Source organism: Artemia sp. Qi Xiang Cuo, unplaced genomic scaffold (assembly GCF_049724085.1).
Source record: "Artemia sp. Qi Xiang Cuo unplaced genomic scaffold, ASM4972408v1 HiC_scaffold_2999, whole genome shotgun sequence".
Lineage (NCBI taxonomy): Eukaryota > Metazoa > Arthropoda > Branchiopoda > Anostraca > Artemiidae > Artemia > Artemia sp. Qi Xiang Cuo.
Genome location: NW_028300394.1, coordinates 20,568 through 36,393, shown reverse-complemented (window position 1 = coordinate 36,393; position 15,826 = coordinate 20,568). Strand labels below are relative to the sequence as shown.

Genomic DNA, 15,826 nt, shown 5'->3' with positions numbered 1-15,826 from the left:
GGGTTGAAGACACTCCAAAATTCAGCACACTCGTTCCTTTGTAATTGAAGATGGTTTTACTGGGGCTGGATATTTAAAATTATCTTTGGTATAACCTAAGCTTTCCACGGGCATCCAATCGTGAGTAATTATCTAGAATCAACTTTTATTTTAAATATCTCTTTGGAAATTATTATGTCATAACTCTGATTCTAAGAATTCGATAATATTTGAAGAACTCGAAGACTGGTTGCAGAGGAAGCCAGTGTCGAAAATATTGCTGTTTATTGGGTTTTCCAGTCAAATGATCTAACACTCTTGGTGAAAATCCAAAGATACCGATTAACATACTAAGCATTAAAACGAGCAACTGGGATGGTTGAAATAACAAAAATTGTGTTGGTAAGGCAAACATTCCTAATTTGCTTACGTTAGAATCAAGGAAAAAGAGCCTGAATAATCAAGCAAATAAGGAGAGTGGCATCATTCTTTGTCAAAAACTCAAGACACCACACCTCTGAACTCGAGTTACTAGCAAAAACGACAAGGCAATTTACCACGAATAGAGATACAGATCAATCTTTATTTTTCATCTTCGTTTTTATTATAGTTTGACTGCACAAAATCATTTATTTTACATGTCCAAATTTTTTTCTTTTGTCAAGTTCGTCACACCTATTGAACAGTCCTGCATATAACAATATCCAGAACATGGTCATTGATAAGCTAAGTATAATGGTATAACGGTTCTAAAATCAGATAAAAATGAAAAAGAAAAAGCACCCCAACAATAAAAATCAATGACATCATTCAGAAGACTTAAAAAACCTGGTGCTACCAAGGGGCCACACACAAGGTAACTTCCTTTAAACTGGAGCCTGGGATGTATGGATGTAGGACCCGAGGTCGGCTAAACTATACTTCGAAAATTGTTATGGGTCATTTTTGATAAAACTGAAATATGTGCCGTTACTCTCTGAACTGAGTACACCAGATTGATTGTTCAGTCCGTTTTCCAATATCTCATCTGCTTCTTGAGGTGGCTTAAGGTCCAATCACTGTGAAATTTTGCTACTACTGAAATTTAGCTACGACTAATTTGAGCCAATAAGAGCTTCTCAAAGAACAATCAGAAAATTCTGATAAAAATCTGATTGGAACAAATTAGTGCAATATAAATCTCGGTATTAGTTAAGTCTAATTGCTAATAAACCTCGAGAGGTTGTTACAAACAGGGGCTCGACAAGGAGCTCAGTATGGGAGAGGGGCTAGACTACGAAAAAAGTTGCATTTCAAAGATGGATGGGACTAGATTGATCACTCACTCCCCATAAATCTATAGTCTAGCGCTTATAGGGAACTAGGTTTTGTTTGCAGCCCCTGACCTTGTTCTCAAAAACAGCTCAGGATGCTTATTCACTTGACGTCCTGCAGTAATTAGCTCTAACAATAGCCCTGGTCAGAATGGTGCGTGCTGGGATTATTTCGTTGAAGACTTCATGCTAGACGTTGTGATACTTATTGGAGGAGTTTTTATAAATGACATCTTTAGACTATTTGCATGAGAGCAAGACCTTATACAGGAGTGGAAGGGGGGTAAGGAATTTGTCCCCCTCCCCGAAATTTTTGTCAGGCTCGAAACGTAACAAAAATGCATATAAATACATTTTTAAACGTTTTGAAAAAATGTGTGCCCTCCTCCCCAAAAAACACCCACCCCCTCCGAACAAAATCCTGGATACACCCTTGGAAGAGACTGATCATAAGTAAAGCTTAGAAACAGAATATTCGCATAAACATAACCTAAAATCCTCTAAATTCATTAATAGCCTGTGCAGCAGGTCACAGAGCTTAACTTACGGATTGAATGGACTAATACTGTAAACACTATAAATAGCTTCAAAGAAGCATAAAGTTGCTAGTTTGCTGGTTCTGCTTCGTTTATAATACCATGAGGTTATTCCAATTGTTTCAAAGGATATTTAAGATAATGACACGGTACTTCTATGATATACGCCCTACCTAATATTCTTCTAATATGTTTCTCTGGCGCTCAATCCTAATGAAATATACCAAAGTAAGATAAAAATAAAATACTTTAGAAAAAAATTGGGCTATATATTTGCAAATTAGGGGGGGGGGGATAAAGTATAGCGGGTCTACATGCCTAATATGTCAAGTACAATAATTCTGCGTATTATGTAGTAAGAATTGTTTTCTAACTTCACACTGTCCAAATACTTTACCCCCTCCCCCCTAATGTGCAAATATATAGCCCAAATTATATATTTTCCATCTATTATGTCAGTTCTCTTTGTCTTGTCTCACGCTAAGCTGAAAGAACTAACGAAAAAACCGGTTCTATAATGTGTCAATGAATGAACAACTTGAGTGGTAGGGCGCATATCATACAATTACACAATGACATTCTTTATAACTGCTATTATGACTGCCCACATAGCGATGTAAAAGCTGGAAATCCAACTATGTTATGACAAATACTCAATTATAAAATTTGGTTTGGTTAGAGAAATGTATTAAATGCATCTAGGTTGCCTGTTATTTAGACAGCATTCAAAACAAACATTGAAGATACAGCCTAGTTCAAACAGATCAGTCTAATAAAACGAAGTTTTATTATATTTTAGCTAAAAAATTATCCTCAATTTCAAACTTCGAAGAATCTAAGTTTGAGCAGAAATTTGAGCAAAACAAAAATATACGAAGTTCTAAATTGTTCCTCGACAACCTAGGAACAACCTGTTCTTGGCGGGGTTTTAATTTGATGATTAACGGAAAGGTTAGAAATCATAATGCAGGGCAACGATGTTAAATTAAGGTAGCCATTGGAGCGTATAGGGAAAACAACAATTAAACATAGGGAAAAGGAAATGGTTAGCGGTTGCACCGGAAAACTGTCACGTATTGCGCACGGTATCTGTTTTGTAATCTTTTTATAAGTTGGGTACTCAATATTGCCCACGATAAAGGCGTACGCACCGCTTGTATCTTCTTTTCTTTTAAAACTGGCGAAGGTAGAATAGTAATACTGCTACTGCACTCGTCCTTAAGTGCACTCGGCCGAAATTTTAGAGAGGACTTAAATATACTAAAACAGGGGGAGTGGGAAGACTAAGGCTTGAAATAAATTATCTTCTTTGGTGCCAAAGGTGTTTAAACGTTATTTTGTGGAATTTTCTCAAGAAGGGAAGAAAGCAACGGAAAAATGTTAAAGAATAGCTTCCTATCTATCCGCTGCGCAGATAAGCTCATGCCAAAATCTCCCAACATCACAGTAGAATTTTGTTCCTAAGAGGTCTCCCTAGGCAGAATTTGTCTTAAGGCTTGGGTGTTAGGGGAGGGAAAAAACGCAACAAACAGGAGAATTGTATAAAGAATAAAGAAAATTAAGAGAAACATTTACACCAGGTGGGTCACTGAAGCTCTGACCTGAAGAAGTGGAACAAGGGGTATATTGAAGGCTATTTTTTAAGGCTTACCCCTCTTTATGTGCCCGTTCATAAATACCATAAAACATCGAAATAACGTTAAGATTAATCAAATCTAGAATATGCCCGTAGACGCAGGATTGTCAGCATCAAATTACAGGTAAGTCGCTAAATTGTTGTTATCTCTGTCTTTTCTAATTATGTTTGGTTATTCAGGTCCAATTTCCATATTCAAGGATCTACTGCATGTATCACCTAAGGATTTTCACAGGAGGAAACCTTCAGTTTTCTGATAGAACTACTGGCAGCTTTAAATGTCAATCTGCTGTTAACCACAAATTGGCTATTGAAACATTAAGTGTACATTACTAGCACTTAAATACCACAAAGACTATAAAATGCGAAAATTAAGTTTCCGGTAGCTAATATAGCCTACAAGAATACGGTATGTACTCACAAAAGCTATGTAAAATCACTTTTCTTTAGCTAATTTTAGGCAATTCCGTTTGTCAATGAGAGCATTGAACTATAATTTCTTGACAAATTTCTCTGTGTTCTTACCTATTATTTTGAACAAAGACAGTTAGAAGCAAACAGATTGGACTATTTTGTTGTTTTTAGACTTGAGATGAGATCAATATACTCTAGTTGTTTTTTTTTCTGGTGACCAGGTTGGTCATCACAATACCAGCCTTTTTTTTGTTTCCAATTAAAATGCCTATTTGCACTTTTTCTTAAGTCCATATCTGTTAACACTAGCGAATAGACAGGCCCCAGGTGACCGACTGAAGGAGTTAAATAGTGGACGTGTACCAGCCATGGAAGTAAACCCCTAATTGCTATTCATACAGAAATATTAACGCAAAAACTATTGAAAAAGATGTGAAATGGAAATAGTGACTCATTAAGCATGTCATTGAACATAGACTTTTATTGGCGGAAATAATGGAGGTATTCTCAAACAAATTGGTCCGAGCTACCGTGAACATGTTGGGAAATGGCAGAATTAAAATTCTTCTTCTTAAGTGGAACTCCATGGCTTTTTTGAATGAAGATTTTTAAGTTTGGTAACCTCTTTCTCAAGTGTTGACCCGTCATTCCAATATAGAAACAGGCGCAAGAACAAGGGACTCTATAGACACTCCTACCCAAAATGGGATAATTTTTGGCCTTGCTGTAGTCGATTTTTTTTTCTATTATTTAAGCCTGACGATCCATAGCCAAGATGAGCTTGACCGTTGTTTATATTATATTTATTGTAATACAACGGTCAAGGAGTTGACATTTCTATCAAAAGCTAAATATAAAAAGGTGCTGGACTGTTGCCAGCCTAGGGACCGTGATGCTTAAAACATAGTTTATATTTCATTTAAGTTATACTCAGGGTAGATATTGATCGAACGCACTGAAATGACATTGAGTCAGGACTATAAAGACGATTAGCACATCTTGATGTTTTGCCGTGCGTAAACCCAGAGCCACCAAATCAGGTTTCTTTAGAGTGGTGGTCTAGATTTTTTTAGGGTGGTAGTTTAGGCGGTGTTTTTTTTTTATGTAGTAAGGCACTTTGAAAGTTTGTATCCCAACTTTTCGTAATTTAAGAAGAAAACTACGAATTTTGGCTTGAAATCTGGCTAAATTCCAAGGAATCATCTTACCAAAGCCTATGGTTTGGGAGACTTTGGGAGGCTTTGGGAGTCCAGGCCCTACTTGATTTTATTTCCAGAGTTTACAAGTGTATAGTCTTGAAACATTGTGTCTTCATAAGATATTCATACCTTATAAGCACGTTATGGTTGGAGGTAGGAAATCAGTAACATTTTTCCGATCTTAGTTTGGACCATAGACCCACTCCTTGAAGTTCTATTGACTTGGGAGATCTAAAACAAAGCTCGTCGGAAAGCCGCTTAGTCATAAAATTTCCAGGAAGGAGAGCCCCCCCCCCCTTCTGAAGTCTTATGATTATACTTCCATAATTGAAAAACAAAAATAAATGAGGTTTAAAATCTCAGCTTGAGTTGACTCATTACTTACTACGCCTCACATTACTTACCCCTCCCTTTGACAAATCCTTAACATACCTTTATCGCCCAGACTTGAAAACTCTAAAATTTGTCTTTCAACTTTTATCAAAAATTATTTCATCAAAGCATTTGTACAATTACTCTTCATGTTTTTATAAGATGATTCGAGTACACAACAAGAAAATGCAAAACTAATATATGTTATTTAATGCTGCTAACTTCACTCTTAGAAAGATAAAATAAGACAGTGCTGAAAAACTTACTTCTCTGCTAGTCCGCCTGGTTCAAGTCTAGCTATCACATAGCCGAGTGTTTCCCCATTTACTCCTTGTCTACTTGCAATATAAATACCAAGTTTCTGGGGGCCGTTGGGTTCACGAGTCAGTCGAATCAGCTTAAATTCCCGCTGAGGAGAGCATGGTAAGGTGAAAGAACTATTGTGACTGGATGGCTCACTTGAGCAGGAAGTGAACGTATGCAAAGGGTAGTTCATAACAGTCTGCCCCGTTAAGAAATCAGGCCGAACTGACTTAAAACCGCTAATATTAGAACTAATAGAAGTCAGGGGGTAAGTGGAAGTATTTATTTTGGCACCTTCAGAAGGAGGCTCGGATTTTGCACGGTTTTGGTGTCTTTGAGATACGCTTACGGCATTATTGCGATAAGATGACTTGACGGGCGTTATATTGCAGTCTGATTCGTTCGACTTTCTGCGGTCTGAGCTTTCACTATGGTCGGAATCATGAATAGAACTTGAGTCAGAAGGTTCAAACCCGCTATCATCGCTTTCAGAACGACAAGATTTTCGCAGCTGCTCCCGTCCCAGATTTTGTATGCACTGTGTGGAAGCGCTTCTCAGCTGACTTGGTGGTCGTGACCTTATAAAAGAATAGGGAAATGTCGTTTTTGGACTTGGTTCGCTTATTATATTTTCACAGCTCACTGTTTTTTGAGGCACCGGCTTCTTTTCTAGGAAAATTTCTAATCCGTCACAGGGATCATCTGTTGGAAAATAACCAGTAGCATCTAGCCTTGAGGTGGAACAGCTTCTTTGACCATGTTTCACCTTATTACTATTTAAACCTTGACTTAGTGAGTTGCCAAAAGCCGTCTTGGGGTGGCCGGTCTCACTGACAACCTCTTTGGAGCTACTCCGTCGTAGTGTTGACAGCTTCATTCCCACTTGTTTGCTCCATGATCTGAAATCTAGAAGAAAGTTTTGCAATTATACTTTGAAACGATAGAAATAGAAAAAAAGGTGCAATCTCTATAAATCATAGATAAGAACCCTAGACGAAAACTGAATAAAATCTCAGTATTTACACCTCACTTCAGAGAACCGTTTGCAGAATCACTTATCATCATGTTCATATTATCTCGTGGCATTTGTTGTTACGTTTGTTTCATCTCCTTCTGTACTTGTTTTGTGTCCTACTGGGGAAGGCTCTACGCTAAAAATGCCAGTTTTACTAAATTCCCTTCGCTATGTGTTGTTTTTAATATTTATGCACCTCACAATTCTCGATTTTTCCCCTTACTTTTCGGAATTATTTGCAGAAGCTTCGAGCTTCTTGACAACTAACATCCAATAATCTGGTTCTGAATCCAGGTGTCTTTTTCTGACAACACAAAGATAGAAATTAATTGCAGTCTGAACACAATTAATTTGATAAATATGAGCAATCAGATTGCTTCGTGATACACCACGTGATACATAAATGCTTTGTCCGTTTATGTAATTTTCTTAATAATAACTAACGAAAGGATTGAACATTCTGTTACAAGGATTTATCGAGATTTAAACTTTTTAAAGATGGAAAAAAGCTTCGAAATGATGATTTGTTTGGAACTGACTAATTCCAGAAATACAGGTATCTTAGTAATGAGATTATTTTTGATGATAATGGCGGTACATCCAGTATACTTAACTTATTAATTAATGGTTACTAAAGCCAACTGGCAAGAAGCGCTGTGCAAGTTTTTTTTTAGAATTAAGAACTCGACTATTTGCATCCTAAACGTGTCTTACTATGTATCTTTTTATTATCTAGAAGGAGAATAATTCATAGAGGCTCTTATCACCCATTGTAAAATTGACTTAAGAAACCAAAAAGATCTGCTCTGTAAAGTTATCCTTCCGCTTCCCAAAATGGTATTCTTCGGATCTCCACCCCTAGAGCCAGTGCCATATCTTATGGAGGAATGCAGAGACGTAGGGGTAGTAAGTCTTTGGACTCAGCCCTTTCATAATCCATATGGTTTTTTTTCCTATAATTTCTTCCATTTTCCATGCAAATCGTTCATTTTTGGTCTGCTTTCATAAATTGTCCCCTTACCCAAATAAAGCCTCGTTTAATTGTATGGGAGGAAGGTTACAATTTTGATCCCCCCCTTCTAAAAATTTAAAATTACGAAAGAATATCGTTCACTCGGCTATTAACTGGTTCAGAATATCGAAGGTAGCTCAAGTCTCCTCTTCTCCCAACCATGAGTCACGGTATAGGCCTGCGTAGTGTAAATATATTCCTGCTATCAAGGGGTTTTGATGAAGTTGAATTTGACTTAGATTGTAGCTATAAGCTTATTCCTTACTCATTTTGGCTTCTTTACTCCTTACCCAACGCATGGGCTATAACCACACAAAATGTTATTCCCATCAACATAACTTTTTTATTACCTATAAATACCTTAGAGCATCTCAAATCTTAAGGAGGCCTTAGACGGTCAATCATTTTGATGAAAAGCTTCAGTCAATCGATTGACTCAAGCCTGATTGACCGTCTAGGAACCTGTTTGACCCTTGAGTCAAGCGTTGACGGCAATTGATAGAAAGTTTGAATGACTCAATCATCAAACAGTTCGTGGTAACGAACTATAAGTAAGGAGCGACCCGGCTCAATAGTAGCCGAAACTCTAAAAAACGGAATTTTGAAACCAATATATATATATCAAAAGAATCAAATTTTATGCTGATTTCAAATATACAAGTTTCATCAAGTTTAGTCCAACCCATTAAAGTTAAGCGCCTGAGAAGATTTGCCTGTTTTTTGAAAAAAGGGGGAAACACCCCTTAAAAGATATAGAACCTTAATGAAAATCGAACCATCAGATTCAGCGTATCAGAGAACTCTACTGTATAGGTTTCAAGCCCCTATCTGAAAAATGTGGAATTTTGTATTTTTTGCCAGAATACAAAATTTATTTTGGATTCAACAAATTAAAAAATTTATTTTTTTTTTCCCTAGGGGCGATCGTATCGAACCAGTGGTCCTAGAATATCACGGGAGGGCTGAATCGAACGGAAATTAAAAATTCTAGTGCTCTTTTTAAGTGACCAAAAAAATGGAGGGCAACCAGGCCCCCTCCTACGCTCATTTTTTTCCCAAAGTCACCCAATCAAAATTTTGAGATAGTCATATTGTTCAGTCTGGTCGAAAATATAATAACTATGTATTTTAGGATGACTTAACCCCCACAGTCCCCGGGGGAAGGGCTGAAATTTAGGAAATCACCCAATGTTTACATCACAGTATATAAATTATAGGCAGTAGGATCTTTCTCCTTATCTCACCCATTATAAAAACCCAGACCGAGGTGCGAGTGCTCCAGAGAAAGTAGAAACATAAGCGACATTAGATCTTTTCACGGGTAGACAAGTCAGATTTCTCTTGAACGCGAAACTTGGCTTCAACGTTAGAACACTAAATTTTGAAGAAGCTAATTTTAAATGAATTTATTCCAATACATATATGAAAATCGGTAATTAGTAGTGCAATGTTATTATTAGATGTTTTTAGGAATTAAAAGATGGTTTCGAAGTCTCAAGTTAGTTTCAAAGGCATTTTGAGAGTTTCTGCCAAAATACGTGTCCCAGTGTAATTGGACCGCTGATGGCAGATCAAATGAGAGCAGCTGTTTGTATGCGCTAATGCAAGAATATTTGGGAGGAGCTGTTTGTTCGCACTGAGAATGAAGAGCCAGAAATTGTCAGCGGTAAACTTACTGCTATATCTTTATACTGGGGTTTACAACAGAAATTATTACGTATATGATCTGGGTTCGCCCCCTAGTCAGTACCTCGCTCTTTACGCTAAAGGTTTTTTAGTACTTTTATAAGAGCTATTTTCTCTAATTAACGGCCTTTGTGATTAAGGGGTCATTTTTAAAGAATTGGAACAAAATTCGAACTTTAGCATAAAGAGTGAGGTATTGACAAGGGGGCAAATCCCCTAATATACGTATTAAAATATATATGAATATAAAAGTTCGTTACGTAAGTTAATTCGTAATTTACGAATATTTATTACAAATAAAAACGTTCGCAAATAAAATTAAACAACTTTCGAGGAAGCCATTTAACCAAATAAAAGTAAAATTAATATGCAAATTTGATTTTAACTATTCATGTATGGTTAGCCAAAATCAAAACCTGCATTAATTTAAAAGCGTTCAAAAATTAAATTAAAAAAAAAACAAGTATTTTTAACTGAAAGTAAGGAGTGACATTAAAACTTAAAACGAACAGAAATTATTCCGTATATGAAAGGTGCTGTCCCCTCCTCAACGCCTCGCTCTTTACGCTACTGTTAGACTCTTTCTCACAACTCTGTTTTTTAAAACAATAAAAAATCTTAGCGAAAAGAGCGAGGCGGTGAGGAGGGGACATCCCTTTTCATATACGGAATAATTTCTGTTCGTTTTAAGTTTTAATGTCGCTCCTTACTTTCAGTTAAAAAAAACTTGTTTTTTTATTTGCTTTGGTCAACGTTGAAGGGTTGATTGAAGGCACACGTCAATCTATTGATATAAACTTTTGATCAAAATGTTCGACCATCTAGGGCCTGTTTTACAGGCAACAGGGACGTGCCGCTTGATGGCGGGTAAACCGGACAATGTCCATCCCGTGAAATTACCCTACTCTCTGGTATTTTCCCAAGATTTTAGTTAAAGGCCGTTGCTAGGCAGCAGAAAATTGCTTATTCGAAGTTTGGATTGTTTATTTCGAAGTTTGAACAGCGGCCAGAATTTTAAAATTTAGTAAAGTAAAGAGTTATAAGGATTTAAAGAGTTTTGTAAATAAAATTAGAGGAACACAGTTCGTTTAGATCTGTGCGATTTTTAATTACGTGGAATCACTCATGAAAGATCTTAATTGGAAGGGGCTAGGGAGCCCCAAGGATTTTTGCACCAGTCAACATTGCATACAGATGCTCACTTTTGGACTATTGTAAGTGAAATCATCACATGTTTGCTAAAAAAGACCTTATTCGCAAATACTGCCCTTTGGGAACGATTTCCATGTGTGCCTATGGATCAAGACCCTAATTTTATATTGAATGCCGAATAAGAAACAGATGTTGATAGTAAATTTTATTTTCCAGACTGAAGATCCTTAACATATGGCCTACGGACTCCTTAGGGCTTGTGGGTCATTGTTTACAGGTCTTTTCCATAGGGAGGCCCTTCAGGACGTCTATGAGTTCAAGTCTTGCATTGTTTTGTAAGTTAACAATATTTCAGGTTGAATTTTTCTTTACAATGTTATTTTTTAGCCAATAATTTGGACCTAGAAGAGGCACGAATTTGTCACTTTACATGGAAAAGGCTCAGTGGAATGAGAAAGACTAAGAATTAGGATTTAGAGAGATATACTTACTTTTTTTAGTAGAAGGATCAGGTGATACAAGATCATTAATAGATTCTGTTTCTGAGTGAGTTGATGACCTTGAATTCCGGCGGAACAATCGTAGCGTCATTTTGTCAGTTATTCAAACTAGAGCTGAAACACAAAAAAATTGTTACTTTTCGTAGAAGTGAAAGATGGTCGAAGTTTTCTGGAAATATACAGCATATTTGGTATTATTTTTTTTTTTTAATAAAAAAACTTATTTTCATAAAATTTATAAAATATTGTACCTAAGTCAAAGAATTTTTAACCCTCCCCCTAGACTGTAGAAAATACCTTTCAGGTATTTTCATTGAAAAAGATAATTGAAAAAGGAACAAATTTGCACCCCCCCCCCTAGATTTTGAAAAACACGTTTATTTTGTAGGCTTATCTTCATTGAAAAGACAATGAAAAAAGTCCTCCCCCTCTGCATTTTTGTGAATTGCCGTCTCTGCCTGGACTGTGTTCCCCTCTCTCAAATCTTTGGGTGTTTACGATTTTTCGATTTTTCTGGATAAGAGCCTTCTAAGCTAGCTAGATTTTCTCTTTGCATTTTCGGATAGTTGTTCGAACAAAAACCAAAATCAGAATTGTTGTTCGCTGATAGTTTTTTGCCAAAGATTTTGAACATGATTGTTTTAAAAATATTGAATTCTAAGTGCTCTTAGGTAGATAGAACAGAGTCTACAATTCCAGCAGCATTATGTGCTTCATGAAGACAAGATCAAAATTAGTATTCCACAAACATACACTTCATGGCAAAACTCCAGCAATAGTACTACACGAAAAGTCTTGCTTGGTTACTAAATAAATACAATGGCGCTTAAAACCAAAAGTTTAAACATATTTTTTTTTAAAGATTGGAATTCAATGTTATTAGGTCAGGAGGAAGACCGTAGTAAGTGCTGCATAACTTCAAATGAAATTGAAAGGCAATGATGATTCAGAGGACTGTGGTTGTTAGGAATACGTAAAAAGTAATTTTTCTCGTTTTTAACGAAAAAAAACAAATTCTATGTTTTTTGTGGTCCTTTTCATAGCCTTAGGTCTCTGGACCATATCAAAACTTTACCTTATCACATTTCTTTGATTCAGAAAGAGTAAGTGGCATCAAAGTGTGTCTTGCTGATACATTGGGGATACTATTTTGCTAATAACAGTTTTAATAGACTTGAAAAATTCTCAAAAAGGACATTTGCCTTGTTTGAGTAATGTTACAAGCAATGAACTTGAGGCCAGAAAATTATTTATTTATTTATTACTTATTTATTTATTGAAAAACCCGTCAAATCAACATACAACAAGACCTAAGACCACTTCAGTGCTGAGATTTAATCCTCACACGTAGATTGCAGTAACGAAAAATTTAAATTCAAGATTTTTTTTGAAAAGCAGCAGTTTGTTCTTAAGTACTGTCTATTAATGCTATGTTCGTAATCATTAGATAGCGTAAATTCTATATTCTAGATAGGATAATCTTAGATAGAACTAGGATAAGATTACCCTACGCTTTGGATTAATCCAATTCATATTGATAGGATAACTGTTGTTCCATGCTTTCTTCTATTTTCTAATTGAAAAAATATTGTTAATCGTCACTCTAATTGGCCAATCATAAAATTTACACTTGAAAGTTAAACATGTTCAACCTAAAATAAGACGAGTGAGATACACTACATTGTAGTTTTGTGTAATCTTGATTTTATCTGCAATTCTGATTATATTGCGGCCCGAGAACAGATACCGTTTCCTAGGAAAATCTTATTAATTTCACCAGCGATACTTCCTGTTAACCACCAAACTGTTAAGTCCTTTGGTCGAGGAAATTCTTCCACGCTTGAAAATTCTTGGCCTGGCAGATTTCGGTAAAATTATGCATAATCCCGGGTCTTAAAATGTCTTGTGACTTTTTTTTAATGCTTTCCACGAGGCTCATACATAGTCTAAGGACAAAATGATGGCTTGGTTCAAAACCTATTCCCTTGAAATATCAGTCACTTCTGTGTTGACCGTAAAGCCGTAAGATTCAGGAGATATCAAGCATAGATACAATATGCTTTAAAGCAAAAAATATCCAATAAATGCTCGAAGAGCAGCAAGCCATAGTAATTTAGGCGTGCTCTGGCAATCACAACAAGCTGGAGGGGTGCTAAACTAGCCTCGGGTTGCCAAGGCTAAAATATTCTAAGAAACTTGGTGTCTGTTAGTTTTGGTGAAAAAATTAATTAAACGACTAGGCTATTTTTCTCAGTAACCAGAAACACTCAGTAACTAGTTGGTGAGTATAAACGCACCCTAGAAGTTATGACTTAGCTTCCGACATAAAAGCCCCAAGGAATAGGAGAGGAGAGGGTAAAGGAGTATACATAGAAAGTAGTTCTGGGATATTACTCTTGTGCCAGGAAAATGGCTTTTCAGGCCGAACAATAAGAATTTCATGTAGGCCACTAAATCAAATTTTACAATACCGTGCCGTTTGACACTATGCGACTGTGATTAGAGTGGCGACTCACTACCCAGAACCAAAAAAAAAGAAAGAAAAGCTAGAGATTAATAAATTTTGGACTTCAGATTATTTTTAAGCTAAAGCAGTAATAATAGTTAAAAAACTAGCACTTGTGCTATATAGGCTATCACAAGTAAATATCCCATAATGAAAAACAAAAACAACTTGAGATGCAAATATGTTGAACTTAACTGGTAAATGAGAGTAAAAAAATTACCATTAATATTTTAATGGTGAAGAGAGTCTTTGATTTTAGACCGAGAAGCTCTCATCTGAAAAAAAAGGTATCAAAGGACCTTCGTAACCGGACACAAACGCACAGGGCGAAACCTGAACAACGATTTTTTTTAATTCTTCCTGTAATGGTTTATGTCTCCCCTCTGTTACTAAGAAATGATGGGTAATGTTTATATTTACGGATTATTCAGATAGCCAAGAAAAAAAACTTACGTCTATAGTCAGAATTGCACCCTGAATCCAAATTTATCGTTCATGTGCATCGGAAAGGAACTTTACCCCACCTTTATATATACCAATTCAGGGTATATTCCAATTCAGGGTATATATATGCACATTAGGGGGGTGGGGGTAAAGTTCATTTCGGATGCACATGAATATCAAATTTGAATTTAGGATGCAATTCTGATTATAGAGGATGATACGCCTCTCCCCGAGAGATGCCAGCTTACAACTTTTGGTTTCCCCCTTAAATAGTACTTTTGCCCGGTAAATTTTCTGTCTTAAAAAGACCTTTTGAATCATCTCATCCTACTTTGATTTACTTTCAATAAGGTCTGCTCCTACTTGCTTGATAACAATACCCTAATGCTTTCAACAAGAGCATACCACTCTTCCATATTCCTGGTAGGACATTTCTGTCATCAATTCCAAATTAAACTAAAGAACAAAATCCTGGACCTGGAAAAGTCAGCAGCTAACCCGGTGAACATACAGGTACAAAGAGACACTCCAGGAGGAACTATCTGCGTCAAGTTGAAGAAACAAAGCTGAAGAAACAAACCCTTTGGCTGAGGCAATAATTAAAAGGAAAAGTGGCCGCGGTTTAAAATAGGGATCATTTGTTCAATTTGTTCTTGAAAAACCTTTGAAATTAGAAGCCAAGTCAAAATAATTAAAATGGGTCGAAGTGATATCTATGTATGTGTATGTATTTTCAAAAAAGCCATCGGGCCATAGGAAAAAAAAAACAAAACAAAAACAGGACATAAACATAACAAAACCAACGGAAAAACATAAATAAATTAAAAAATAAATAAATTAAAAAGAAAAAACGTACTCATACATGACTCTTCACGAAAATATTTATAAAGACATACATCTTTCACGATGTGTCAGCCCTTCATCAACATACTTAGCCAAATTCCTTAATGTAATTTTAACTCGTGATCCTACAATCCCTTCCACACAACTTCTATCTGCCAATACTAACTAAAAACATTGATTTCTCAGATCCACTAATTGCTTACAATTCCCCAAAAATTAAAAAATATCCTCATCATCTTCCCCTCACATCGAAAAAAGGACTGGATTAACTGCCTGACCCCTAAATTTCATGTCTCTCTCCCCAATATCAATCGACCCTCCCCTTAAGTTCAAAATCTATTTTATTTCCTCCCCTTTCAACCCCAACCTAACTTCTTCCCCCCACGTGTTCTTCACTGTACTATACAGACTCAGAGATCCCGAGGCCTCCTTCCGAGCCTGCCACTGCTGTATTCCTTGCTCGTGTAACCTTTCTTTTGCCTTATCAACCACTGTATCCGAACTCAACTCGATCCCTGACCTTCCTTCCAAAAATACGAATATCCTACTTCATCTAAAATTTTCTTAATTTCTTGTGGCCACTTCTTTCTCTAGCTTATTCTTACTTCTTAAAATTTTTATCCAAAACTTCACCATTCTTATTAACCTATCTTTTCTTAACATACTTAGTCCTAAATCACCCTCCAGTACAACGCTGTGAGTGGATTTGTGGGCCCTAAAAACTCGCTTAAATACTTTCTTTGCATTTTCTCCAACTCCTCACTTTCTCTAAAACACCACAGCTCACACCCGTAATGCATAACCGGGAGGAGTTTAGTCCTAAATAACTATTTATGCATTGCTAAGTCCCTAATCTTTCCAACCTCACTTTTTAAAATTAAATTAAAACCTTTAATCTCTTGCTTAATTAGCATTA

General features: G+C 36.2%; 1 protein-coding gene across 1 annotated transcript; it reads right to left on the bottom strand.

Moving 5' to 3' along the window:
• Positions 1 to 5,715: 5,715 nt before the first annotated feature.
• Positions 5,716 to 14,568, bottom strand: LOC148938729 (uncharacterized; the record flags this gene model as incomplete). Its single annotated transcript, XM_089107585.1, has 3 exons — positions 14,473 to 14,568; positions 11,109 to 11,231; positions 5,716 to 6,658 (listed from the first exon to the last, which is right to left on the bottom strand). Coding segments are annotated over exons 2-3 (1,043 nt in total), but the record flags the coding sequence as incomplete, so codon positions are not given.
• Between the last annotated feature and the right edge of the window lie 1,258 nt (positions 14,569 to 15,826).